The 27,380-nt window shown below is 59.2% G+C and overlaps 6 protein-coding genes across 6 annotated transcripts; 2 read left to right on the forward strand and 4 right to left on the reverse strand.

The window, feature by feature from the left end:
* Positions 1 to 1,121: 1,121 nt before the first annotated feature.
* CMQ_107 (cyclin-related 2) lies at positions 1,122 to 4,007 on the reverse strand (the record flags this gene model as incomplete). The annotated part of the gene is made up of 3 exons (XM_014313729.1): positions 1,122 to 2,782; positions 2,858 to 3,146; positions 3,207 to 4,007. The coding sequence occupies 3 exons, from the start codon at positions 4,005 to 4,007 to the stop codon at positions 1,122 to 1,124; spliced, it is 2,751 nt and encodes a 916-aa protein (XP_014169204.1).
* A 7,670-nt stretch (positions 4,008 to 11,677) lies between these two features.
* CMQ_100 (cog4-like golgi transport complex subunit protein) lies at positions 11,678 to 14,336 on the reverse strand (the record flags this gene model as incomplete). Its single annotated transcript, XM_014313722.1, has 2 exons — positions 11,678 to 12,976; positions 13,035 to 14,336. The coding sequence occupies 2 exons, from the start codon at positions 14,334 to 14,336 to the stop codon at positions 11,678 to 11,680; spliced, it is 2,601 nt and encodes an 866-aa protein (XP_014169197.1).
* Positions 14,337 to 14,968: 632 nt separating this feature from the next.
* Positions 14,969 to 16,677, forward strand: CMQ_121 (camk family protein kinase; the record flags this gene model as incomplete). Its single annotated transcript, XM_014313743.1, has 3 exons — positions 14,969 to 15,733; positions 15,787 to 15,932; positions 16,092 to 16,677. 3 exons carry the CDS (start codon positions 14,969 to 14,971, stop codon positions 16,675 to 16,677), a joined length of 1,497 nt encoding a protein of 498 aa, XP_014169218.1.
* A 144-nt stretch (positions 16,678 to 16,821) lies between these two features.
* Positions 16,822 to 20,068, reverse strand: CMQ_32 (p-type calcium ATPase; the record flags this gene model as incomplete). Its single annotated transcript, XM_014313971.1, has 2 exons — positions 16,822 to 17,369; positions 17,437 to 20,068. 2 exons carry the CDS (start codon positions 20,066 to 20,068, stop codon positions 16,822 to 16,824), a joined length of 3,180 nt encoding a protein of 1,059 aa, XP_014169446.1.
* Positions 20,069 to 21,465: 1,397 nt separating this feature from the next.
* On the forward strand, positions 21,466 to 23,528 carry CMQ_191 (double-strand-break repair protein rad21; the record flags this gene model as incomplete). Its single annotated transcript, XM_014313813.1, has 2 exons — positions 21,466 to 21,729; positions 21,801 to 23,528. 2 exons carry the CDS (start codon positions 21,466 to 21,468, stop codon positions 23,526 to 23,528), a joined length of 1,992 nt encoding a protein of 663 aa, XP_014169288.1.
* Positions 23,529 to 24,286: 758 nt separating this feature from the next.
* Positions 24,287 to 26,608, reverse strand: CMQ_325 (uncharacterized protein; the record flags this gene model as incomplete). Its single annotated transcript, XM_014313698.1, has 2 exons — positions 24,287 to 26,199; positions 26,584 to 26,608. 2 exons carry the CDS (start codon positions 26,606 to 26,608, stop codon positions 24,287 to 24,289), a joined length of 1,938 nt encoding a protein of 645 aa, XP_014169173.1.
* Positions 26,609 to 27,380: the final 772 nt, after the last annotated feature.

Below are 27,380 nucleotides of genomic sequence, written 5' to 3' on the forward strand. Positions count from 1 at the left end.
CGCTGTCTCTCTGCAGGCAAGAGGCGAAACCGACTTCAATAAATCGACGGACCCAGTCGAGCCCCGGACGACGGTCCCAAGACGCAATAGGCTGCAAGGTTTAGATGGGGATGGGAATATGGGGATTTGGGGGGGCCTCGAGGTGAAAGAAAAAGGTCAAACAGACAAATAAAGGTAGAGCACGTCTCTACAAGCGCCAATTGGCTGTGACACCGTGAAACTCGTTCCTTCCCCCCCCCAGCCGCCTCTATTTTCGCCAAATAAAACACTCCGTATATTAAAACGCAATAAATGCCGTGGCCACGCTACCATGTACTTCACCTTGGAGCGACAATTAAAACCATAACCACAGATCCATGCGTCTGCAGGATGCGCCCCTCCCAATCCCCGTTCACCGCTTCTCGTTGGCTATCGCGTCTTGTTCTCGTAATGGCCTCCTCCGCCAGCTGTGGATCCCACCCGTCTCCGGTAAGATACGAGCGCTGTACGGAGTACTGCGTAGGGGCTTCTGCTCGTGCGATAGCTGGGGGCAGATAACAATACTCCGTACGGAGTACTTCATACGTTGTACACATTGCTCCTCACCTCACAGAAAGCCTTACCATAACTGGACTTGCACTAGCGCACGGACCCTAAATGATCGCGCCAGGGGCCGCAACGCTAGTCAACAGTCACGTGATTTTGCACGTGCTCTTTGGCGTATAATAGACCAGCCTCGTCCACACATCTCATTGAGAGACCATCACAGGTCGCAATACGTACTGTACATGCCGTCATCTAAACTCCACTCCATGCAAGGATTCTGGTCTGTATGACGTCCCATCATATGCTATTCTAGGTCCCCGGAGAACCCCTGTCCCTGTCGTAGTACCGCCCTCTTTGCCTGCCTCGCCTAAAGCAGGGCTGGGGCCATTAGAAGTCTTTGGACCCGAAGTTGTATGTATGCCTCGAACTTGTAGCATGGCCGGCCCTCTCCTTGCACCAGAACGCCATCTTGATGCAGCAGGGCAGACAATGCCATTGACAGGAAACAGAAAAAAAAAAACGAATTCGAAGAAAAGAAGAAAGGGTATATAAGCATCACAAAAAGTCCTGCAGCCGCTGAAGGCTGTCGGCCGCCTCTAGTTCGAATAGGAATTATGCCCGTATTGCGTCGGGTGCGGCTGCTGAGGTGCGTAGCCTTGTGCTTGTGCCTGGAGATGCTGAACAGGCTGGCCTCGCACCTCTCGGAAGTGCATCTGCAACGGCTGCATCGACTGCATTGGTTGCATCGACATCGACTGCATTGGCTGTATCGGTTGCATAGACTGCATCGGTTGCATCGAGTGCATCGAATGCATCGGCTGCAAGTGCTGCATTGCTTGCTGTTGCAGCGCCTGGGCTGGAGTCAGAGCCAGTCCCTGCCGCATCGCCGATCCCCCATATGATAGCCCCTGGAACTCCGGCACAATCCCCGACCGCAGATCGTTTCGCCGTCCCAGTGGCTGGTAGTACATCTGCGTCGGCGGAATCAGCAGCGCACCGTTGGCCTGGTATTCCTGCAGACTCGACGATGGCGGAGGATTTAGCAGCATATGCACATTGCGGATCGGACGGTACGGACTCGCCCGCTGCTGCAGGTAGATTGACGGTGAGTGCGAGATCGGCGTGTGTGCCGACGCCATGTGCGGAAAGCTGTCCGTGAGCGGCGACGACGTCGGTGCCGCAGCATACACAGAGGCCACGCTCGGCGTCAGAGCATTCAGCGGGCTCATCCGCTTGGTCGGCGTCCCAAACGAAGGCGCCGCATACGCCGTAGGTGTCGACCCGCCCGTAACGCCGAGTGTCGTCGCCGGCGGCACAGCTACGCTTGAGCCTGCCGTCGTCATCATGGAAAGCTTGGCCGGGAAGGACGCCCCGCCCGCCACGCCGTTCACTGTCGACGGAGCAGGCAATGCACCGACTCCCGCTCCGACAGATGTCGAGATCGCTCCGCTGTTCGAAGGATACACCGTCGCCATAGCACGCATGCCATGCGCGAGCGGTGGCAGTGACAGGTTGCTCTGTGCCGGCTGGTATGACCCGATAGCCGATCCCGGGCCAGGTATCTGCGTCTGTGCTGTGTTTGTGTTGAGCGTCAGGTGAGGCACCGGCAGCCGCATGGTCTCGGCCACAGGCCCGCTTGATCCAGTCGACGCCATGGTGCTGAATGGATCGGTCGCCTGGCTCGACATTGGCATAACGGACCCGAGAGACGTGACCGTTGGCGGTAGACCGGGCCGGACAAGCCGCTTTGGCGGTGGCTCCGTGGGGTCATCATGGGCATGCGACCTCTTGCCGAATGCGTTCATGTCCGACTTCATTGCCAGCGGAGAGACAGCCTGCGTGCTTGCATATGGCACCGGCCACGACTGCTGCGGTGCCATCTCCGTGTTGCTGCTCGCGTAGAACGGCCGGGCAGTCGGAGAACAGCTCGAGGAGTCATACATCGGAGGCACGCCCGATCCGGTGCCGAAGCTGTGCACGCTCTGCTGGGCCCCAGTCGGAGACGCGGCAGGAGACGCAATTGGCCGCTGGGGTGAGGCGGCAGAGTGGGGCGATACTGCTGACGTTGTAGATGCGCGTTCGTAGTATATGCGGAACTTGGCTAGCTTGACCAACCATTCCTTCCATTCGGTTGCAGACACCAGTAGACTGTAGCGCATGTTGCTCAGAAACTCCACCTCCATAACATGGATGTCCTTGACGTTCAGGGTAGACACATCTGACCATGTCTTGTTGGTATAGGTATTGTCGTCCAAAACTGCACAGTTCTCGTGTTAGCCAAGCCAAGCCAAGCCTACGCGGACTGTTGCCAGAGGCACCGTCGTCTGCTCACATTTGTTGCCCAGCATCAGAGCCACCGTCAGAAGGCGGAACTCGCTGCCTGGTTTGCCTCGCACCATCGGGTTCAACGACTTCAGCCGGTAGATGAAGAGCAGGGCCAGGAAGACCACATTTTGCGTCACCTGTGTCGTCGTGAGAATCCGGCTGACCCACGCCTTGAAGCTCGGGTTCGGAATGGCGTTTGCGCAGATCCGCGGGATCCACACTTCCTGAGGAATCATTTCCATATTGTCGGCTAGTTGGTATACAACCGGGGATTCGAACCAAAACAGACACGTCAACTGTGTGGCGTTAGCAGGCAAGGCAGCCAGTGGGCAAAGGGGGGGTCGGACTCGATTTACCTCTGCGGTGAAAGCTGCCAAGTTCCCTCCAGCGGGGCTGATGCACTTGGGAACCTCTAAACTGTGCATCACCATGCAAGCAGAATCTTGATCTGAGATGGTGATGGGCGAACGGCCCGCCGGGTGTGACGGAATAGCAGACTTCGAGCTGGTTGGTGTTAATGGACGAGCCGGATAGCCGGAGAAGGCATGGGCTGCCAGTGCTGTCTGAGAGCTATCTCGAGCCGATGCCGAAGTCACGGGCGGCAGAGCTAGGCTGGGTCCAGGGAGAACGGCACTGTCTGCCTGTTTCTGCAGCAGCCGTTGCTGGGTAAAGAGGGTCTGGGGCTGACCGTAGCCCTGAGGCTGTAGCGGTTGGGGCATTGTCGATACGGCGCCAGCGTACTGCTCGTGATCTATGGTATAGGTGCTGTCGGTTCTGAAGCTGTTGCTGCTGTTGCTCCGACCATTGCCGATTGCTGCGGAGTTTGTGAGGTCGCTCAGGATCGTGCGTTTCCGGTCGGCGTCGGAGAGCAGCTTGGAGGAGTAAGAGGCAGGATATGCCGGGCCGTGTCGGTCATCGTAGCCTGCCAATGGGGGTTGGTAGGTAGTACCCATAGCACCGTTGTCACAGTCGCCTGGGGGCGTCTGCAGACCACTGGGAAAGGTGGCGACTGATCGTCCAGTGTTGCCGGCTGAGTTGAGCTCGGTTCGATCAAGAGACAGCGAATGGGGGATGCGCCAGGCTTGGCTGGACCTCGTCGACGGAGAGAAGCGAAGGATAGTTCGTGGTAGACTCAAGGGCACAGAATGCGAATACATCTGTGGGAGGCAAGAGTAAATAGGCGAAGTCCTGAATGGGTCCTTTTATAAGTCAAGCATGGAAGTAATGGTTGCCAGGGTAAACACCACAACGATTTCTAAGCTGTCGATTTGACGTTCACGTCATTGAAGAGGTGAAAAGAAGCTGGTGGCAGGATGCAGGCAGAATTGGCGTCAACGTCAAAAATCTGCGTGTGCTCCTCAATCCAAGTGCCTCGTTGCCTGTCTGTTCGTCGAGCTCTTTCAAAGATCTCGCAAACATGCAAAAGTATCGGTGGTTGCCGGTTCGGGGCTCGCCCTAGTCCACTCTCTAGGTGGATATCGCTCCCATTGTCGGCGGAGCCGATTTGAAGACAGTTTCTCCTTGCCAACAGGGCGAGCACAAGGAGATCGTCGTGTTGTGGTCGTTCGTTCTGGAAGCTGGTGCTGGCGACTGGCGCTCGGCCTGGGAGGAGACAGAAGACGCAATTAGCTGTATGTGGGAACAGAATCGTAGTGCCAGGCGTACAAGACGTAAGGAGGGCGTGCCGAAACAAAAGAGAGGAGAGGTGAAGGAGGTAGGAGGGAGCGAAGAAAAAGAATAGTAGCAGAGCGGATAGGAATAGTAAAATTTGTTGAAAGGAAGTGGCAAGAGACCGGCGATCAAAGGAGAGGAAGACAGAGAGAAGTCGACATAGAATGCAATTAGTGAAGTACTCGTACCCGTAGCAAGGTAGTGGGGAGGTGATTGTGGAGGATGTGGAGGTGATGACCACGACGTCGAAAGAAGTCGGGCCAGTGTGTATCGAAGGCTGCCAATAAAAAAAAAAAAAAAAAAAAAAAAAGATACCAGCAGTCTGTACGCTGCGAAATACCTAGGTACCTCGGAGGGGGTGTACGAGTATACAAGAGCTTTCTGCCGTGGTAGTTTGCTATTTTCGAGGACAAGGGTCGAATCAGAGGAGGCAACGGTCGGTGGAGGAAGACAGGGAGGAAGGGAAGGCCGGGAGGGTACGTTGGATTGAGCTAGGCTGACCGCGGCAAAGGGCGAGAAATAAAATTATGAGCGAGAGAACAGAGGTCGACGGAGAGAGGCCTTTCCTATCTTGATTGCATGGGATCCGGCTCTGCCTCGTCCTGTGTCTGTCCGTTTCCCACCCCTTCCGTTTCCTCCGTTTCCGCCCTTCCCTGCCCTTCCTTCCCATTGCGGCAGAAGGCGAGACAGCCGGGATCGCGCCTGCTGCCGGTGCTGTTTTTATTGCGACAATACGAGGCGCGCACAGCTACACAGTACCGCGTACGAGACTACGAGTCAGTGATAGCGAGCAATATACTGCTTGTATGGCAGGAGGTATCAGAGGCGAACTGGGTCCATTTGGGGTTTCCTTGTTGGGTGGAATCCTGTTGGTGGGAAGCTCTCAGTGTGGAGTTGCCGACAAAAGGTAGCGCAGAAAAATAAAAGGGGAAAAAGGTCAGCGGGAGACGACCGGCGTCGTGCTCCACTGCGCAGAGAGAACGCAAGGGAGTTGGCAAAGAAGCCGTGAGGAGAGCGACGAAAGCGACGAGAGCGAGTAGCGAGTACGAGCAATCTCGTTGATCGCAGAGCGAGGAGCAGAGGGGCTGCTGGCAGCACCGCGTACACACATAGTTATATGCGTACTCCGTACTCAACAAAACAACACAGACTGCAGATTACAGACTGCTGCGTGCAGAGAGAACCAGGCAGTCTGGGAAGGCACGATGCGAAAAGTCGCTGTACTCGGTACTCTCTGTCTGGTACAGCCGTCCTGTCAGCACAAGGTAGGTATCCATTACTCACCCAATCTTGTGGCATCTTTTCGGCACCCCTCCCCCTGGTCGTGCCTGCCTTGTCTGGGCACGGCTTCTCGTTGGCCGCCCAGGGTGAGCCATGGCGCGTTGCTCCTGTGGCTTGGAACATCCGTAATATCAGGCCCTCCGTGCCCGCATTCGTGCAAGACGAGAGAGCACGGAGTATCTCACCCGTACTGTGTGTCTTTCGGGGTTCTGTCCTCTACACTCCCGTATTGGCTGCATTGACGCATATCTACCACGTACGCGCACCCTGTCCCTGTAGCGCCCGAAGGAGACAAAGAACAGGTCCGGCCACGCCCATAGCAAAGCGCAGCGTGATGTACGTCGTAGGTGTCCATTCTGGATCCTAGCGACCGGCCGGCCTCTTCCCCTACGCCAGAGAGTCACCCCTTTGGAGATACTCTTTCCTCTTCAGGCTAGCAACGCCACTGTTCGATGAGGAAGAGAGCGTATGGAGTATTGGTAATACTATGTAGACAGGTCTGTGTTCACTTCGCTGGCGCAGCGACCTCATCTTTTAGTCCTCCTGTCGGCGAGGGGGGTGGATATTACATGGAGAGGTACAGTAGAGAGGGGTTTATCTATTCATACTCCGTTTGGGCCTAGCCTCTGCTTCAGTGGGGCTGTCTTCTGGCCAGTTTCTTCGTTCGTCTTGCAGCTCAGCTACTTCTATGTACTATGTAGTATCTTACCTTACCTGTGCTATCATATGCTTTCTTTTTGATTCGCCTTCATCTCTCTCTGGCATGCAAGTCATGTCGCTGGGTGCAACGAGCTGGCGAGACCAACAAGACATTCAAGGCTTACCAGATGAGTACACAGACAGGCCGCGATCGACTTAGCAATACTCGGCGGCACAGCATCCTTTTTTGTCATGAATGCAGCTGCTTTTGGAGGTGTGCCGCCACTCTTGCAGAACAGGCTATGCCCGTTGTGACTCCTGTGTCATGCCCAAGCGGCTCCTGGTCAAATGGTGCACGTAATAGAACTCGCATCGTCCTCGTTATACGGCAGCAAGTTGCCAGTCGCTTACTTCTGCTGTAATACGCATGGCCAGACAGAAGCGCAAATCACTGTGGACTGCAAGAGCCATCTCTCAGGCCGTCATCTAAGTCGCTGCAGAAAGCGGTTAAGATCTTCCTGCACAGTCACTTCGTCTGAGCATTATATTAATACAGTCCCCCTACGAATACTCCGTACATATTAAGATACCTTAGTGCTCCGTACTCGTATCTTACTATGTAGCAAGAATCGCCGCCCCCGCCCGCAAAAGGGCAGGCCGGGTTACTACGGCAAGACACGTCCGCCCGAGCACATGCAAAAGTGGTCTACAGCTCTGCAAACATGACCTTTCTCTTGACTAAATTATAAATGGATTTCTCGCCTGCCACCGAGGAATGGACGTCTATTTCTACGACAACAAGGAAACTAATAGTAACCAAACAGTACAAGCACAGCATCTGGTAACTGTAACAAATCTTAAACATCTCATCTACGGATACTTTCGTATCCTGCCATGCAGCCATGCAGGCCGGCACGGAGAGCGTCCGTATCGAAACGGTCCTTTTGGTGCCGTGCTCCATATGATATCGTCTCGTGTTCTATCTAGCACACATGTAGGCTAGGAGGCCTTCACGTCACCAGATTCTGGCACAGGATTACGATGGTCGATCTCGTCTCGTATCAAGGGGGAAGGGGGAAAGGGGGGGTGTGTGGGTTGGAGCCGACTCGTGAAGTCATGCATTGGCCGATGCAGGTGAGAATGCTTTTTTTTCCTCCTCTTTTGTTGCCCTTCCTGGTCTGGCTGTCCAAAAGCAAAGAGGGCTGATCCAAGGGAAAACCAGAGACGAGAGTGGCCAAGTTCTTCTTTGGCCCGCTCTGCTTATTTTGCGCTCGGCTAGCGCTTAAAGAAGGGGGGCGGGGTGTGGCATGTGTGCTGGGAAGTGCATGGATAAGGAAAACTCGTAATCAGGAGAAAATGAGCGAGCTACAGACTTACGGAGTAGTATGGCGGCCTCGCGGTGCCTTAGCCTCCGCCCGGAGTGGTGTTCTTGAGTGTGTCGGTGGATGGGACGAGACAAGTGCTCCGTAGCTTTTTATGAGCGCAAGATATTGCGCTGTGACGCGGCGTAAAAACCCGTCTTAGCTGAGCTAGGATATCTTTTTTTTTTTTTCTCGGACAGTGGATCACGATCTGAACACACCAGCCAGTGTCTACTTTTACATTTACTAAGATACTATGTAAGAAACTACCACGACGCATGCATGTACCGAGCTCGTCTTCTCACGTCGTACGTTGCATGCTGTCAGCTCCGGCAAGGGGGGGGGGGGGAATACAGGGAGGGCCAGCGAATTTCCTCATACGGAGCGTAATAGGATGCATGGTATGCAATGTCCTGCCATGGAAAAGCGCACGGGTACGGATACTCGTACAGAGAGAGTGTCATGTTCGCAACATTTGCAACGGCTGAGCGCTACTGCTACGGAGCGTGCAGAAACGCTGTGATTTCTCGCAGCCAATGTCAGCGAAGTGGTGTCTCTTGTGGTGGAGAGGACCTGCCGCATTTAGCGGGCCTGGAGCGCCGGCGCTCGCTGGGGTGGTTGCGTGGTTGCGTGGTTTTTTTAGGCCCAGGCAAAGGGCATGGTGGGCATGCATTAGTGGGCCGGGCACTCCTGCTCCGAGGAACATACACGTATTACGGAGTTAGACAGGCTGGGAATGTCGGGAGCCCCAGGGCTGCCTTTCCAGCAACGATGAATCCAGAAGTTCGCCCGAGACTGCTCGTGCAGCAAGCTGCCTGTCTGCAATGCGGCTTCCGATCATATGACGTTCCTATTGGGAGGGTCCTGCCTGCGATGATGGGGCGAACAGGATACATGGCAAAAGGCACATGTCCATCCTCCCGTACTTCGTGCCCATCTGGCGCTTCCGTCTTTCTCTGGCCGAGGTGGCAAAACGCATAACGAATAGGCCGGCGGCGTGCCATGGCGAAAAGCAGTGCTCGTAAAAAAAAAAGATTGCCAACTGTTCCCAACGCGTATTACGGGGATTGCATCTCAAAAGGTGTACTCCGTAATGCCCTTTTTCCCCCTTCCCACAGGCTGGGGTTCCTGCCATGCACAAAGAGATAGCGTCTACAGCGAGAAAAGCGGGGGAATGATACGTTGGTACATAGGAGCAAGAGCAGAGTTGCGCTGCCCGACTGCAATTGGTCACCATGCCAAAGGCCGACCGATTTCAGGCGCATTCGCTCTCCTCTTCGCCCTTGTCCAAGTATTTTCCAGTAGGATTTCTGCAGGAGACTACATACATAGTAGTACTCCGTACCAGCAGAGGAAAGGGTGTGTGGGCATCCCGTTTTTCTCATTTGCCTCGTCTTCCGCCTTTGTGCGGTATCCTTGGCTTTGCAGGTATTTTCTTTGCCTTTTACCCTAGTTCCTGAGGCAGCTGTGCACCGTAAATTGCGCAGGAGACCGATCAAGCCTATTCCCAAACTTTAGTACGCCTTCACTTGTGCCCATGCGGACAAGGGCGAAGCTCGATTGTCGGCGGGCAGGGGATGGAAGGCCAGCTTTTCACACGGACAGCGGTAGGAACGTGGCGGCTGTCTCGTGCAAGAAGCCAGTGCATGGGTTCGAAATGATGGCGCTTGCGCACTCAGCGCATGGACTCGGCGTATGGACGCCTGGAAGGCTGCCTCGTTCTCTTGGCGGATGGCTGCTGCTGCTGTTTCTGCTACTCCATACACTGCACATCGTTCTTTCGGACTATGCTGGCGCGTGCGTGATGGGCTGATTACGACACGGCAGCGAAGGAAAAGGCAGCTCGGCCGGCTTCAGTCTAGGACGCCTCCAGTCATGCAGACGCCGAGCCAGTGAAGGCAGAAAGACAGTGCTGGCGGCAACAGTGGATACGTGCGGGTTTGCCTCCGAGTGCTGCCGTGTTCGTATCTTACCTTTGTCGGATGTGTCTTTTGGTTCTGTCTTGAAAATGCAAATCCGAATCGTTCTCGGATGTTCATGGGGCGATGGGCGAAAAAAGGAGAAAGAAACAGATAAACAGGCTGGCCCGAGACCTGTTTATTTCTGTTGGTTGGCCTTTGCGGGGGGGGGAAAGGATTGATGATACTCTCTGTGACCCCGTGCCCCCCGGCAAGCGTCTACATACGACGTAGAAAGATACGGATACGTACTCCGTACGGAGTACTCGTGGTATCTTATATTACGCCTCTGGTGGCTGTCGGCGAATGAGACGGCACTGTTCCACATGGGGGGCGCCCCTCTGCGGGCTAGTGATTGCATCTATACGACGTATGTGGCCATGCGTTTGCGTTTCACGCAAACGGTTTGCGCCGGGTGAATCAACAGGAAAAAAGAAAAAGACGGCCAGGTGAAGGAAAGAGAGAGGAAGCGTGGACGTACGAGTGGAGCGGGTTCTCCTAGCGAAGTCGCATTGGGGAAGAGAAGGGAAAGGAGGAAAATGTTGGACACAGAGAGCGGCTGGCTCGAAAGCGGGATTGGGTGGCTGAATTTGGACGCGCCGTGTGGATGGAGGAAGAGAAGGAGGAGGTGGGAGAAGAGAAAGGAGAGCATGCAAAGGCATGCTATGTATCGCATATCACAGCCGGGTGGTGGCGACAAAGCCAGATTGACAGATATTGCAGTAGACGTACGAGCCGTACATAGTAGGGGGGTGAGAGGGTCCGGACCAAGAAGGCTGTGTAAATCACTACATAGTACGCTGTACCTCCTTCATGTAACTTGTCGAAAGCGGTCGGTGATGGAATGCGTCGTGCATTGTTCGGTGTGGCCTCTTGTACCTACGAAGAGTGCAAGGTCGACAGGTGGACAAGGCAGTCAGAAAGAGTATGGATCAAGAGTAGGTGCTCCGTATGCTCTACATAGTACAGCTGTAGAGAGCATGTTAAAAGTTGAAGCAAGGAGTAGCAAAGTAAGATGAAACAAAAATAGAAAAGTAGAAAATAACCCACACCAGCACGACGCCATAGCCAAAATGCCTTTCACCTGCGTATGAGTAAGATACATACGGGGTACGATGTATTGGTTCTAGCCAGCTCTTGATTGGCCGTGTCTCCCAGACTCTAAGAGCGCAGCAGCGGGCGTCGGCGTTTCCAGCGACGCTGCCACCGGCCGCAGGCATGCTCCGTACTCGTACGTCTCCTGTCGTATTTGCACACACCAGTCATCATGGCGCCAGAACAAATCCGGGCCGACGGCGTCAGAGAAAGCCCACCGTAACCAGAAATTGTCCTGCGGCGACAGCGTGTCCTAGGGTCTGCCAGCACGACAGCAGCCTGTAGGGGTCTGTAAAGGGGGACGGACAGAATGCGTGGCAGATAGGACTAGCCACCCTTACTGATCGGCTATACTATTGATACGACGTCTGGCCAGCATCTTGCTATGTACTTTGTAGAACAGTGGGTTTTTCGGGCTGTCGTCGCTCGCACCATTCAGCTGATTCTGTGCCACCTGACGGTAAGACTTGCCCTGGCCGCTCCTTCCCCTTTTGATTTGCAGTGGCGTGAATGTAGAAAAAGGCAGAAAGACAGCGGTTCGGAGAGAAGGAGCGATGGTGTTCTTGACATGGCGCAGACAAGCATATTATACGGAATTGTACATAGTAGTTGGAAGGCAGAGCAGCAGGCACATGTAGCAGGGCGAAAGTGCTTCTATTCGACTGGCTGTATATCAGTGTCCAATCAGAGGAGTGGGAGTGAATGGTCGCGGCAATGGCTGTACAAAGATCCGTACGTCGTACACATATAGCGGCATATGATTAGTCAGCAAATGTGTATGATTTCGTTTTCGTTGACCTGGTTCATTTCTATCTTGACCGGTCAAACACGCTTCACCAAGTTCCGGGCGCGGCGGCGCTCGTCGTCGGACAGCAGCCAGACGATGTCGTCATCGTCGTCGGCATCAGCGGCGGTAGCGCCGCCGCCGAGCTCGTCCCACTCGTCGTCGTCCATGTTGGCGACCATGAGGATCTGGGTGGTCTTGGCGAAGAGCTCGCGGGCGCCGTAATTGCCGCGGGCGACAGCGGCGACGATACCGTTGAGGTCGCGCTCGAGGCGAATGGCACCATGGGGGCTGGCGCGGCCGACATAGCCCCAGACGCGCTTCTCGAGGACGCGGGCAAGGTAGCGAGCGGCCTGGTCGGCGAGACCGGCGTAGGTGCGGGGGGTCATGATGCGGGCGAGCGGGCGCATGAGCGCATCCCAGCCATGAGCGAAGCGGCGGGGAACGAGCTCGAGCAGCAAATCGACGTCCTCGTCGTTGGCGTCGGCGAGCTCGAGAAAGTCGGCCTCGGCGAGTCCATAGTCGGCATCGCGAAACGTGTCGGCCAAGACGGGACGCAGCCGAGCCTTGGCGACCTGGCCGAAGAGCACCTGGAGGCCCTCGCCGAGCAGCTCGGCCGCGGTGGTGGCAAAGGACGCGTGCAGGCCGGCCAGGGCGGCGGCCACGGCGGCAGCCTCGTGCGCGAACGAGAACGACTCGCGCAGAAAGGCCAGGACGGCGGGGGCAGTCGGACTCGGGACGGCGGGCGGTGGTCCACCGGCTGCGACGGCTGCGCTGCCGGTGGTGCCGCCCTCGGCGGCCGTCGTGGGCCCGCCTTCCTCCGGAGTCACGCCCATGCGCGCCGACACGATGCGGGCCAGATACTCGACGGCTAGGTCGAGGCTGTTAATCAGCACGACAAAGGCGATGATCTTGTCCTCGGGCGGGAAGCCACCCGAGACAGCCGGCTTTGGATAGGCCTCGTCGCGCATCTTGCGCTGGACCATGCCGATAAAGTCGGAGCCCAGGACGCGGCCGACGGGCGGGACGACGCCGACGACGACGTCACGCTGCAGCGTCGAAACGGCCTTTTGGATGACGGCGCTGACAATGTACATGACGTCGTCGACGGCCGAGATGATGTAGGGCGCGTTGGTGTTGTCGAGCGGACGGGCCATGCTGAGGGTCAGGCCGGCCGGCATTTCCTCGAGCTGGAAGGCCTTCTCGACCGAGCGGCGGAAGAAGAAGGTGCTGAGGAGGTTGTAGGGCGTGATGAGGCGGGCGGCGACCTTGCGCTGGAGGACCGACTGGGCGATGACGGGAGGCAGAGGAGGAAAGTCGGAGGTGTCATCAGGAGGCTTGGGTAGTTAGAGAGGGAAACCAAAAAGACGTAAAGCAGTAAACACACACACGCACCCTGCTCTTCATCGCTAGAAAGCGCGAGTACAGCGACCACCGTCCCAGCATGACGGCGATCTCGCTCAGCAGCCCGTCGACCTCCTTCATGTTCACGCCGCCCTCGTCCTCGCTCTGGCGGGGGCTGACGCCGTCAACGTCGGCCACAGCAGGCGAGCCGATGCGGGGACTGGTGCCGAGACTGGTGCCGGTGTTGCCGTTGCTGGTGGTGCTGGTACTGCCACGTTGCTGCTGGGCGAGGAAGCTCTGGACGAGGAAGGAGAAGGGGTAGCTCTTGGCGTCGGTCAGACGGCGGTCGACATGGCAGCGGTCGCCCCAGGCGTCGATGATGATGCCGCCCTGCACGTCGGCCTCCTTCTGGAGCCGGGCGACGACGCGGCCCATCTGGCCAGGGCCGTAGTGACGTTCCACGAGGGCGCCGTGGGCCTCGACGATCTGCGAGATGTGGGCGAACAGCTTGGCGAGCGCGTTGGGATAGAAGAAGGGCGAGGGTGTTGCGGAAGCCGCTTCGGTTCCCATCACTGTCCGTGCTGCAGCCGCGACACCCTGGCAGACGTAGCGGCCGTAGACATCGAGCCCGACATCGGTGCGGCCGATCAGCGGGAACAGCTTGAAGAAGCGCGTCACGCGGGCATCGTCGCCGTCGTGCGCGGCACGCTCAAACTCGCGCAAAAAGAGGCCGCACAGGCTCGCCCGCGCCTGTTCCAGCGTGGCTGCTGGCGGATCCGGCACCTCGACCGACGGCACCACGGCTGCTGCGAAGCCGCTCGCCACGATCGCTGCCGGGATTCGACTGGCGCGTGCCAGGTAGCCGGCCGCGGCCTCCCAGTCCTGCGGCGCGCCCATCGAACCGACCACGCCGGCCACACAGGCCCGCAGCTCCGCCACCTGCTCGGCCACCCGCAGCGTCGCCTCCACCCGCGCCTTCTCGAGGTCGAGCCGCCGTACGGTCGAGGAGAGCCGGCCGGCCGTCGTGGCTGCTCGTCCCAGCTGACTGCTCGCCATCGTCCGCGTTGCCACCACCTGCGCGCCCACCGTCGCTCGCTCCACGTCCAGACGCACGAGGTCACGCGAGAGCCGCTCGCTCGCACTGCTGCTGCTGCTGTTGCTGCTGCTGATTCCTCCGGACGTCTCTGCCTGCAGCTTCTTTCGCAGGGCTGCCTCGCGCTCGTGCAGTCCCGCCAGCACGGCCCGCACGTCCGCCGCCGATGCTGCCGTCCCAAACGATGACCAGCCCGATACCACCACGTCGCCTCCGGCTCCCTTCTTGCCCCCCCGCCCACTGGCCGCCGTCGAGCTCATCGGAAGAACGATGCCGTCCGTCTCGGGCTCAATCACTGCAGCCGCCCACCCGACCGTGGTCTGCCTCTGGTCTGGACTGTCACTCCGTTTCTCTGTCGCTGCTGTCGCTCTTCTCTCTTGTCCCTGCTCCTTTGTCGTCGTCGTCGTCTCTGCTCTGTCTACCGTCGCTTTGTCTCGACAGCTTGACACAACTCACATCATTGCGCTAAGACTTCGGGGCACAGTGCATAAATGTGAATGCATATTAACACTGTATATTGCCATCGCAACTTCCTCTTTGGTCTGTCTCTGTGTCTGCCTGATGTATTACATGGTACCTGACTGGAATCCTGCTTTCGTAACATCCCCCCAGCCTCTTCGCTCCTCTTCTCTCCTCATCTCACCCCATCTCACCACACCACACTCACCGTCAGTCCCTCGTCCCGCCAGCCAATCACAAAGACGTTGCATTCTCGGTCACCATGGTGCCTGCAGCTGGTCCCGCCTTTCGTGTTGGGCACACCCACCAGAAACGGACAGCTTGTTCTTGAAGGCGACCTCCAGCCAAGTTCTGGGGCCGGTGGCCTTTGCCGCCGGGTGTCTGTCTCACGACTGCTTCCCGCCATCCATCGACTGTCCTGCCCCGGTTCAGCATGCCCGACCCAGGCCTGATCGCGACGCTCCATGTGGCCGGTCCGCACGAGTCGAGGAAGACGGCTGAACGCACGCTCATGGCGAATCAGAACCGATTGCCATTTATCAGCAGTTGTGGCAGCAATGGCAGCAGTAAGATGTCTGGCCTCTTCCAAGCCGCCCGGCTGCAGCTCCGCTTCGACAGCCTGCGACGCAACCGGGCCGGCTTCGTCTTCGGCTCGAGCACGGACTGCGATATTGTCCTGCCCAGAGGCCTAGCGCCGTATTTTTGCATCCTCGCCTTTGATCTGCAGCGACGGCTTATCCTGCGCGAACTGCAGGGCGCCAGCCTCTCGGTCCGCTACGGCGACAAGGCCGGCCATCCGCTCTCCGGCGCCGTCTGGCTTCTCAGCGGCCACCGCTTCACCGAGAAATATACGCCTTTGGTCATACGGCTGAGCGAGACCCTCAGCTTCCGCATCGAGGTCGCCGCTCACCACATCGACTCAACTGTCTACCAGACTAGCGTCGATCGCTTTCCCGACCACTACGACGCCGCCTGGAACCTCGTACCTGACCCCGGCTTCACCCACGACGATAATCCCCCGCCCGGCCCCGCCTCCGTCTTGCTGGATGATCGCCAGCTCGGCCGAGGCGGTCAGGCAAGAGTCGACCGCGTCTGGGATGCCCGCACCGGCATCTACTATGCTGCCAAGATCCCTCTCCGTGACTCCTGCTGGAGACGGCTGAAAATTGAGGCTAGCCTGCTGGCAAGAATCGACCATGTAAGTCCGTCCCCGAAATTGCCGATCGTTGGCTAGGATATTCACCCTGTCAGGAACACGTGATCAAGCTGCTTTACCTGTCGCCGTCGCCAAACCGGCGGCTGATTCTGGAGTACGCTGCCGGCGGAACGGTCGCCAAGCTAGCAGCCGATAAGGCCATATCCTGCGACGAGAGCCTGGCTGTTGTCGGCCAGTGTCTGTCTGCCCTGGCTTACCTCCACCGCGGCTACATTGTCCATTGCGACATCAAGCCGGCCAACATGCTCGTCGCGTCACGAGACCCCCTCCGCGTCAAGCTGTCCGACTTTGGCTACTCCCGGGACGTCGGGGACATGCCCAACACGCGCATCGGCACCAGCCTCTACATGCCCCCTGAGGCCCGGGAGGCCCCCGACGTCCGCGAGGGCAGCCAGTATACTTGGGCCGTCGACATCTGGTCTCTCGGCGTCGTGGCCCTCGAGCTCACCCATCGCCTCCCGGCCTACCGGCCCAGATACCCCCGAAGGCTTGTCCGGGACCTTGGCGAGAAGAAGAAGAATCGGCACTGCCCCCTTCTCGACTTTCTGTCTACGGCCATGGTCGTCATGGACCCCCGGAATCGCTGTTCGGCCGACGTGTGCTACGACGTCTTCCATCACGGGTCGCTGTGCTGCTGTCCGCCCGTGTTGGCGACGGCGACGACAGAGCCTCCGAAGCAGGAGCTGGCTCCGGAACAGGGGCCCACAGAGACGACAGAGCCCCCGTCGTGGGTCCGCGAGACCCTCGTCCACGCCGACTACACCGAAGACGTGCACACGAGCCCATGCTATGGCGTGGCCGACGTCTGCTACAGCCGCGACGGATATGCAGTGCAGGCTGTCTACAGCTACTTTCCCGGCCTGACCGAGTCTGCCTATTCGGAGCAGCCAGGACAGGCAGCCATGCCGACGGCATTCGACTGCTAGGACGACGTCTGCGCATCTGGTCAAACGATTTTGCTACATGGTTTCTGCCTATGTATTCACAATGGGTCATCGTCTCGGCCGGCCCGACAAACCCCGTACCCCTTTTTCCCAGTTCGCCTAAACTCCAACTCCGTTGCTCGGCCACTATACACTCATACTGTATCCGCTGCTGCTGCCGAAGCGCTTGTTCCGGCCGTAGCGCCACCACTTGCGGAACTCGTCGGCCCAGAAGACGGTGCTGCACAGGACGGCTAGCTTCAGCAGGTCGGACAGATACAGAGCCTCGGTCTGGAAGACCTCCTGCAGCCAGGGGAAGTAGATGACGAGCAGCTGGCCGACGAGACTCAGCGACACGGCCCAGTTGAAGAGCCCGTTGGAGAACAGGCCGACTTCACCGCGCAGCACCGATTTGGACTCGGACCGACACGTCAGCGCGTTGAACATATCGAAGAGCACAAAGCACGTGAACGTCATCGTGGTATCGCGTCGCGTCACCAGGCCGTCCTCGAGCATCTCGTGGCGGTACACCAGCACGGTGCCGAGCATGATAATGATGGCCGACTGGGCGACGCGCCGGATGAGCGCCCGAGTCAGCACCGCGTCGTTGCGCTTGCGCGGCGGCCGGTTCATGACGTCGCGGTCGACGGCCTCAACGCCGAGCGACTGGGCAGGCGGGCCATCCATTATGATGTCTGTCGGTTAGAGGAGACGATGGGAAAAGGGGGAAGGGGAAATGAGGGAGAAGGCCAGGCAACTCACTAATCCACAGGATCTGCATCGCGTTCAGTGGCGACTTGAACCCGAAACAGGTGCAGAGCAGGACCAGCGACAGACTCGCGGCGCTGGTGCTCAGCTGGAAGGTCAGGAAGTTCTGGATGTTGTTGAAGATGCCCTTGCCCTCCTCGATGGCGTGCAGGATGGTGGAAAAGTCGTCGTCGGTCAGGATCATGTCCGAGGCCTCCTTGGCCACGTCGGTGCCGTGACGACCCATGGCGATGCCAATGTCGGCCTTCTTGAGCGCCGGCGCATCGTTGACCCCGTCGCCGGTCATGGCTACAATGTCGCCACGCGCCTGCAGCGCCCGGATGATCTTCATCTTGTGGTCGGGGTTGGTGCGCGCAAAAACGGTCGTCTGCTGCATCGCCTGCGCGAGGTCCTCTTCCGACAGCTCCTCGACGTCTTCGCCACGCAACACCGGCCGTACGGCTACCTGGCTGGCCGTGTGCTCAGTCGACTTGGCAATAGCCATGCCGAGTTGTCGTCCAATGGCCACGGCCGTCGTCTCGGCGTCGCCCGTGATCATAATCACCCGCACACCACCATGCATCAGCTTGCGGATCGACCGCCCGACGCCTGGCCGCGGCGGATCGCTCATGCCGACCAGTCCGGCAAACGTCAGTCCGCGATACGGCTCGTCGGTGCTGCCACCGGTCTGTCTCTTGCTCGGTCGACTGACGGCACCGCTGGCAAACGCGAGCACCCGCAGTCCCTGTGACGCCAGCTTCTCGGCCTCGTCACGCGCCTTCTGCTTCTGCTTGCTGTCCAGGACGAACTCGCGCCCATCACCGGCCACATACGTGTCGCACGCCTCCAGCACGCGGTCCAGCGAGCCCTTGATGTACGCAAACTCCTTGCTGTTGCTGTCAGTGCCAATGGTCACGCCCATCCATTTGCGCTCGGAGCTGAAGGGCGTCTCGGCCGTGCGTGGCCCGATGGCCTCGCGCACGTCGTCCTCGCGAAACCGGTCCAGCAGGTCTAGCATGGCCACGTCTGTCGGCTGGCCGGTCCACCGGCTGACCGAAGGAGCCGGTTCGTCTTGACGCTGCGTCGACGACAGCACCGCCCGCGCGGCTGCGCTGCCACCGTCTCGGTATTTGTGCGCCACGCGCGCGTTGTTGGCAATGTTGCCGATGCGCAGGATTCGGAGCGTGGCCGCGTCCGGCTTGGTCTCGGCAAAGTCGTCGTCGGCTTGCAGCTCGACCGGGCGGTCGCGGCCAAAGTACCACATCTGCGTGGCCGTCATGTGGTTCATCGTGAGGGTGCCAGTCTTGTCGGTGCACACGACGTTGACGGAGCCGAGGGTCTCGACCTTGGGCATCTTGCGCACAATGGCATTCCGGCCGGCCATGCGGTGCACGCCGAGCGCCAGGGTGACGGTGACAATGATGGGCAGACCCTCGGGAATGGCAGCCACGGCCAGGGAGACGGAGATGGTGAAGATTTCGAGCAGGTCCTTGCCCTGCAGCCAGCCGATGAGAGAGATGAGGCCGATGACGACAAAGGAGAACTTGCTGAGTTGGGCGCCGAGCTCGTCCATGGAGATCTGCAGCGGCGAGCGCGGGCTCTCAGTGCCGGACACGCTGAGCGAGATGGTGCCAAAATGGGTGTCTCCGCCGGTAGCAAAGACGATGCCCTGGCCGTGGCCCGACTTGACGAGTGTGCCCATGTAGGCGATGTTGGAGGCATCCTGGCCGTGCGAGGCATCCTTGTCGATGCCAAAGGGCGGCGGTGAGGGCAGCGAGAGGCTGCTGAGAGCCTGGCCGAGACCGGGCGAGAGCGACCGGACAGACCGGCGGCGGGCATCGGCAGTCAGCCGGACAGGTTCGTTCTCGCCCGTCAGGTTGGAGGCGTCAATGGTCAGGTCAACGGCCTTGGTGACGCGGATGTCGGCGGGAATGCGGTCGCCGGTGTTGAACAAGACGAGATCACCGGGTACGAGTGAGGCGGCGAGCACCTTTTGCGATGTGGCTTCGAGGACGTCTTCGGGCGGGGACTCGATGTCGGAGAAGTCGGCCGGGTCGACAGAGCCCTTGGCGCCGCCTGTAGAGGGCGAGGGGGAGGCGGAGGCGGAGGCGGAGCTGTTGGAGCTGGACGAGGCGGTGTTGCGAATGAGGTGGGCATGGTCGGGCACGAGATGGTTGAGGGCCTCGATGGACTTTTCAGAACGGTATTCCTGGACGAAGCCGACGGTGACAACAATGGTGACGGCGACAGTGATGCTGAGGGCGTCGCTGGTGTTGCCGACAAGAACGGAAGCGAGAGCGGAGACGAGCAGCAGCAGAATGAGCGGTTCCTTGAACTGGCCGAGAAAGCGCAGCCAGAGCGGTTCGGGAGCCTCGTGGGGGATCTCGTTGGCGCCATTGCGGAGACGGGCGGCGCCCTCGGCCGGCGTCAGGCCACCGGTCAGCGATGTCTGCAGGCGGGCGGCAACCTCGGCTGGACTGAGAGAGGCGTACTCGTCGGCAACGCTGCGGGACTGAGCCGACGTTGTGCGCATGTGGCCGGGCGGCCGGGGACGGCGGCCATCGAATCCGTCGATCGGCGGAGGGGTGGAGATCAGCGGAACGTCGACTGCTTTGAACCGGGACCCGTTGGCAGTGTGCCGATCCATGTCGGTGGCGAGAAGAGAGCGTTGGAAGCGGTGGGGAGAGACGGACAGAGAGCGATGGGCATGGGAGGAGTGAGAGTGGGAGATGTTTGAGGAGGGTGGTAATGGTCGTGAGAAGGGTCGTGAGGTCTAGTGAGAAAGCTGTTAGCTAGTAGCATCGGTGGAGACCCAGTTTCATCCATTCTCACCGGTATATAAGAGCCCACGTCTAAAAGGGGCCTGGATTTTAGCCGGAAGCCAATTGGAAGCAAAGGAACGGAGAAGAAGCAAGAAAAGGCGGCACGCGTAAGAACAAAGGGCAGGCGGTCCGATGGCAGGTCATGGGCCGAGGAAGGAGAAGGAAAAGCTGCAAAGGACGGTGGTGGTCGCGTTGTCGCGAGAAGAAATGGGTACGAGAGAAGGGGAGAATGTGTGTGTATGTGCAGGTCGAGAGGGAGGAATTATTGTCGAGAAAGTGCCCAAGCTGGCCGAGAAGGTCTGGCCAACGAAGAGGCTTAGCAGGCCGGCTGCAGGGGCAGATGGGTGGGGTTAATGGTAATCGGTACGGTGAGTGTTAGTGGCTGCCGTAGTGGACAGCTTGCGCATTCGGTAGAGGGAGACGGCGTGGATTTGACGAGTCTGCAAAGAGCTGCATACGCGTACGGATATCGTGCCAGCAGCATACAGCAGACACTGCGGAGTACGAGGACGGAGCACGGAGTATTACTCCGTATTACAGGCACAGATCTGCGTCGATTACTCATCCACATCACGTGTGCACCAGAATGTGCAGCTGTGGCTGGCAAGGGACCCCAGCCACCCGATTAATTTCACCGTACGACGAGTCCCGGCCGTTGGCCAGTCAGGCTGTCCAGCCTAAGAAGTCCACCTTCCCCCCACCTCTTCGCTCGTTTTTCCAACCGACTTTCTCCATCGCCAAAACAGGTGCGCCCTTTCTGTTTTCCTCTCGCTCTCGCTCGTCCTGCTGCTGCTTGCCGCGACACCACGCCCGATCCGGATTGAAGACCCCGACAGGCTCGACCCGACCAGACCGTCTGCTGCTGTCCCGTCCGACGCGTGTCGCTCTCGTATTGCTTTCCCCCCGACTCTAGGGGAGGGACCAAACGCGATTCCCGCCAAACTCGCCCCCAAATCCAGTTTACGCGCCTCTGATTGTTTACCTTTTCCACCATCCCCCTCATCGCCAGCCGTCCATCCTCGATTGACTGCTGCACGAACAAGACGTCCCCTGAGCCGTCGCTCGCTTACTTTGTGTCTGCGTCTGCGTGTTCATTTCGACGCTTCCTCTTGGACTGGCCGGCCAACGATCGCGCCTTGCATTTTCTGGGCGCATTTTCGAGGAAAGACTCGAACGTCTACTTCCACAACCACACCAATAACCATTCGCATCTCTCTTCAACATGTTCTACTCGGAGACCCTTCTCTCCAAGACGGGGCCGCTGGCCCGCGTCTGGCTCTCAGCCAACATTGAGCGGAAGCTCTCCAAGACACACATCCTGCAGTCGAACCTGCAGGACAGCGTGGAGGCCATCATTACGCCCAGCCAGGCGCCCATGGCCCTGCGACTGAGCGGCCAGCTGCTGCTTGGTGTCGTCCGCATCTACAGCCGCAAGGCCCGTTATCTGCTGGACGACTGCAACGAGGCGCTGATGAAGATCAAGATGGTAAGAGGCGATGGCACGCGATCACATGGTGATGAGATGGCCAAGACAGTGATTGTGCTAACACCCAGCAGGCCTTCCGGTCCAGCGGCAACAACGATCTGCCCGCCAACCAGCAGAGCTCCAACCGGGAGTCGCTGCTGCTCCCCGACCGCATCACACCCTACGACAACCTGGACCTGCTGCCCCGGCCGGACCCGGACTTTTTCCTCTCGCAGACAGTTGAGGAGTTCACGGCTACGCCGTCTAGTAGCCGGCGGGCCGGCCGCGGCAACAACCGCGACATCAATCTGCAGGAGGACTACAACAACAGCCAGTTCCTCGAGGACGCCTTCAACAAGGACGACGACCTCGCCATCGCAGGCAAGGACGACCTGGAGCTGGACCTGGACTTTGGCCTCGACCTGGGCGACCCGCTGCATGGTGCCGCCGGCGACGCGAGCATCGAGATGGGTCGAGACGCGCCGGCACCCCAGCCGTTTGAGGATGACGACATGTTCGACTTTGACCTGGAGCCGCGCGGCAAAGACGGCCCGACCGGCGACCTGACGCTCGGTGACGGCGTCCGCATTGCCGACGATGACGGTGACATCCGCATGGACGGCGACGACATGCAGTTCAACCTGGGCGAAGCATCTGTGATGCCGGGCGCCGCCGGACTTGAGATGGACATGTCGCGGGCGCGCATCTCCGAGTCGCCGCTGTCGGACGTCAACGATGACGATGTGCGCCAGGGCGAGCTTGAGTTCTCGCGTCACAACGGCCTCGACATGTACGACGCCGGCGACAGTCAGGGCCAGCAGGTGTCGCGGCGTGCACCCCAGCGCATCAAGCGCATGAAGGTGCTCGAATCCGACGCCGAGACCATGCTGGCATCCAACGTGATTCGCGACCAGCAGTCCAACCGCGACGGCATCCTGAAGCCGCAGTCGTTCCTGCCCCAGGACGCTTATGTTCTGGCCCTGATGGAGATGCGTAAGGCCAACGGCTTCGTGTCCAATATTCTGCTGGGCAGCCGCAGCGCGGCCTGGGCCCCCGAGCTGCGCGGCCTGCTGTCCTACGAGGCCATCCACGGCGCCAACGAGCTCAAGCGGAAGCGCGACAGCGGCATCGCCGACATGGACAGCGACCAGGACCTGTCGCACTACAAGTCGCCGCGTCTGGACCTGGGCGCCGCCGACGACGACGACCACCTGGGCTTTGAGCCGAGCCTCGGCGGCGGTGCCGACCTGGGCAACCAGTCAGCCGTCCTGGGGCCGGACGGCACCATGCTGGAGATTCCGGGAGCCGGCTTTGACGACGAGACCAGCGCCGGCGGCGGCGACATGAACGTGTCGTCTATGAGCAGGCACGCGTCATCTGCAGCAGCAGCAGCTGCTGCTGCTACCTCGGCCGACGGACCGCTGCTGTCGCTCGGCACCAAGCATGCGGTGCACATTCTCCGCGACATCTTCAGCCAAGAAGCCGAGGGCGCCAGTCCCGGCAGCGGCAGCAGCAGCAGCCACCGACGGAAGAAGACGACGGCGGTGCTGCAGCAGGTGCTGCCCGAAGGCCGGACAACCAAGGCGGATGCGACGCGCATGTTTTTTGAGTGCCTCGTGCTCGCGACCAAGGACGCCATCAAGATCGAGCAGGCCAGCGACGCGCTCGGCGGGCCGATCCGGCTGCAGAGCAAGAGCGCGCTGTGGGGCTCGTGGGCCGAGCGCGAGGACGCTGGCGAGACCGAGATCGAGGACGCCGGTGAAGAGCAGGAGGGCGCCGTGCTGGCGAGTGGCCCGGCCATGGTGTCAGCGCAGGCATGAGGCTGGAGACAGCTGGCAGGCAACTGGCAGCTACACCCACAGGCATCCATCTTGGAAAGGAGTTTACGATACCAAAGCATCCATAGGCAGGAGCAGCAGCGGCGGGTCGTCTGGATATGGCAGGCATGTATTATTTTCAGCTTCGGGACTTTTTGGTCTCTCCGTCTTTTTGTCTTTTTGTCTTTGTCTCTCCTTGTCCCTTTCTTCTGGCGGTAGCGTATCCGTTCTTTTCTCTCGTCGCCTCCCTCTCTTGCATTCGTCGGTCTGGTCGACGGAAGGATGACCGGGAGCGTGCGGCCTCGCTTTGGAGAAGAAGCAACGCAGAGACAACGCGCAGAGAAAGAGGCGTTTTCGGCGTGCAGGTGCGGAAAAGAAGGGCGTTATGATACCAAGATACTCTTTTGGTCTTCTGGGGTCCGGCCGGTGGGAACTCGCTTGCTTTTTTGGTCGTTGGGACGTAGGGCAGATTGCCCTCTCTCGGACCGTCTCGCTCCCTCGTCTCTTCCGTCTCGTTCTCCTTCTTGGGAAGACTCCTCCTTGTTCATAGCCAAGGCCACGCGCGCTCTCTGTATGTAGGATAACAGAACAAACACTAGTTTACAGCACTGGCCCGCAGAAGACGTATAAGGCACGGACTCTGCAATCTTGGACTTTGCCTTGAGCGTGAAACTCGATCAACTAACATAAAATATAGCGGGAAAAGCGGCCGCCTGCTGCCAACATTAGATCCATCGTCAGGTCGCCATTTTGTCTCTCCTTCACGCCGTCGCCTCTCCCATCTTGACGTCCTCCTCGTCTGGCTGTTTCCGCATCAGATAAGCCGTCATGGCCCATGTCAGCTGCATCGCCGCCACGCGGTCCTCTGCCTTGAAAAAGTCGTACCACGGGCTACGCACCACCTCCAGCTTGCCCCAGCTCCTCTTTCCCAGCTCATCCTCGCTTTCCTCTCCGTCCAGCACGGCCAATAGCCGCAACGGCACTCGCACCCGCACAATGGCTAGATGGTGGAACAGCGCGCTGACCACAAACACGTCGTCGTAGTCGGCGCCACGTGCCCGCCCGATTGCCTCGTACCGGGTCTTCTTGTCCCAGTTTGAGCTAGGCGGACGCACCATGCGGTAGTTGTCGTAAATCGCCAGGCCCTTGCGCGGCTTCTTGGCTGCGCTGCGGCTGGGCAACGCCGGTCCTGCAATACCTCCGGGAGATGCTCCTCCGGGTCCACGGAATCCACCGCCGCCTAGTCTCGAAGACGACCCTGACGACCCGCCTGACCCTCGAGACGAAGCCCCTGCTGCACCGCTCAGGGTCCCGCTTCCTTCTCCCCGGTCTGCGACGACCTCGTCCGTATTTGGTGCTGCATCGACCTCTCGCCCGATTGGTCCACCCGAGGCGCCTCCCCACCGGCGCTTCGTCGCCCACCACTCGCCCTCACCCAGCCGTCGCTCTGCCCGGCCATGGCGTGCTCGCTGCTGGGCCGTCAGAAGCGCTGCGACCAGCTCGCGAGCGAGGTCAATGCAACCGTCCTTGTCCTCGCCCCAGGGGAGCACTCCATCTACAAAGTCCTCGTCAGAAGGGAACGAAGTCGAGTGCCGCGCACTGACGGCTGCCATGGGCCCTTCGACGATGCCAGCACGCGCGGCCTCACGGGTGGTGGCCATGCGGAAGACGAAGATGCAGCCTGAGGTAAAGTAAGAGCTCAGGCCCTTGCGTTTTGACGGGGGCACAGGCTCCTTTCCCTCCTCAGGCAGCGGCAGATTGCCGGCGTTGAGATACAGCCTCGGCTCCATGCGCGGCGGCGACACGTTGCAGCCAAAGTCATAGGCAATCAGCTTCAGAAAGGCCGACAGGATATTGAGCCGAAGTTCGGGTGGCATCTGCGAGCCTGTGCTGGACCGGTAGAAGCGAATCTCGGGCGGTCCGCTGTCTTTCTCGGGGGCCTTACCCTCAGAGTCAGTTACAGCTGCTGATGAGGCGGACGAGACGGAGTCGACATCGCCATCGCCATCCTCTCCGCCGTTCGTCTTGCTGCTAGCGGTATCGGCCGCTTTAGACGGAGACGAAGGAGCTCCGGAGGGATCAGATGTGTTGGCCGCTGGTCGCCGTGGGGTTGGTGGTGGCGGTGGCGTGATGGAGGTGTCTTCCCAGAAGGTCGTGAAGCTCTCGAGCTGGCGGAAGAACTCGTAGGCATTGCCCAGACGCACGAGCTGCTGGCCCTGCTGGGGCTGTATGCGACGCACCGAGCGATAGGCGGCATTGTTGTCGATGGACAGCTCGCGCTTGCGATCGAGGTATGTCTGGATGCCAGGAGACCGGTTGCCGTTGCTGATGGGATGGCGGGTCTGGTCATTCTGGCTGCGGGCAGCCTCATATTCGGTCTTGTCCCAAGTGGCAAAGTCCGGAATCACGCTCGGGTCCGGGATGAGGTCGGCGAGAGTGGCATCGGGCCGGACGTGCACACCAAGGGCCTCGAAATGCTCGGCGGTGACTTCAGTGGGGCGGACGACAGTCTGCAGCAGTCGAGTGAGGGGTTGTTTACAGCAGCGTTCACCCGTGGTTGTGCTTGTGGAGACGGATGCGGCGTCGTCCGTCACCTGTGGGTGGCAGCGGGGAAAGTGGATGGGTGTAGGTGGTGGCACATTCTTCGGTGGCTCTGAGGGAGGCAGGGAAACAGCTATGCGAGGAGAAAGAGAGGTTAGATAAGCAGAAAGAGGTTTATAGATAGCAGATATGTAGGTGACGACGAATGGAGAAACAGGCAGGACGATAAGAAGGCTGACAAACATTCGTCAAGCTGCTAACCAAGGAAAGGGCAGCTTGCACAAGATTAGGGACAGAGAGAGAGAGAGAGAAAGGGTGGGAGAATGGAGTAAAGAGAGGGTGAACGGAAGAGAGGGTGAACGGAAGAGAGAAAGAAATTGCCGAAGAAAGTGAGATTGACAGCCAGACGAAAGAGCCGGAGCCGGAGTGAGCATCCGAGATGGCAAGGAAGAGGGGTGGTGACATTTGAGGGACGAAGGGGTGGTAAGAAGAGGGGAGACAGCAAAGACATGCTTACAGAAATGCGTCAGAGACCCGAACATGGCGACGAAGCAGCGGCTATGACAGCCTGAAGAAGCAGGATGTGAGCAAGAGGGGGGGGAGAGAAGAGGAGGGCAAAAGAGAGGAGAGAACGAGAGAGAAGGAGAGAGGAGGAGAGGAAAGAAAGGGGAGAGAGGGGAGAGAGGGGAAAGAGAGTGGACGGGATGAAGAGGATGTTTTTTTTCTCTGGCAGAGATGGTGGAGGAAGGCAGAATCCGATATTGTTGGAGGGGGGCAGAGAAAACGGGAGACTCGTCTACTGGTTGCGGCAGGCGAAGGCCAGGGTCCACGCCTTCCTTTCCGTGCGACTTGGAGGGATGGTTGCAAGAGCGACTAAATCGGATTGCACTGCTCGGCTCACTGGCGATGGCTGGGGCAAGGCAACAGGACAAGGGAAAGAGCGAGCGAACGGGTGGGCGGGTGGGCAGCACACACACACTTGCGCAGCTGCCAGCAAGTAGCATCGCATCAGGCGAGGCCGTGTTGGGCAGGAACTATCCTCCGTGACCCCCCCCGAAAAGCCAGAGCAGGTTGGCCAGCTCATCGCCAGAGCCCCGCTTTCTGTGGAGAAGACGAGCTGCTGTGGGAATATGCAATTATCGGGTATTGTATTGAGCGGACAATTGTGTGGCGTCCCTTGCTGGCGTGAGGACGGTCCTACATAGTACTCCGTATTCTGCGTGGACGCGCCGTCCTGCTGCCACCTTGCAGCAGGCTGCAGCGGCATCCTCCCCGAGCAGCCGTCAGCCGCGGGGCCGGAGGGTCTCGCCAACC

Source organism: Grosmannia clavigera (assembly GCF_000143105.1).
Source record: "Grosmannia clavigera kw1407 unplaced genomic scaffold GCSC_179, whole genome shotgun sequence".
In the NCBI taxonomy this organism is placed as follows: Eukaryota; Fungi; Ascomycota; class Sordariomycetes; order Ophiostomatales; family Ophiostomataceae; genus Leptographium; species Leptographium clavigerum.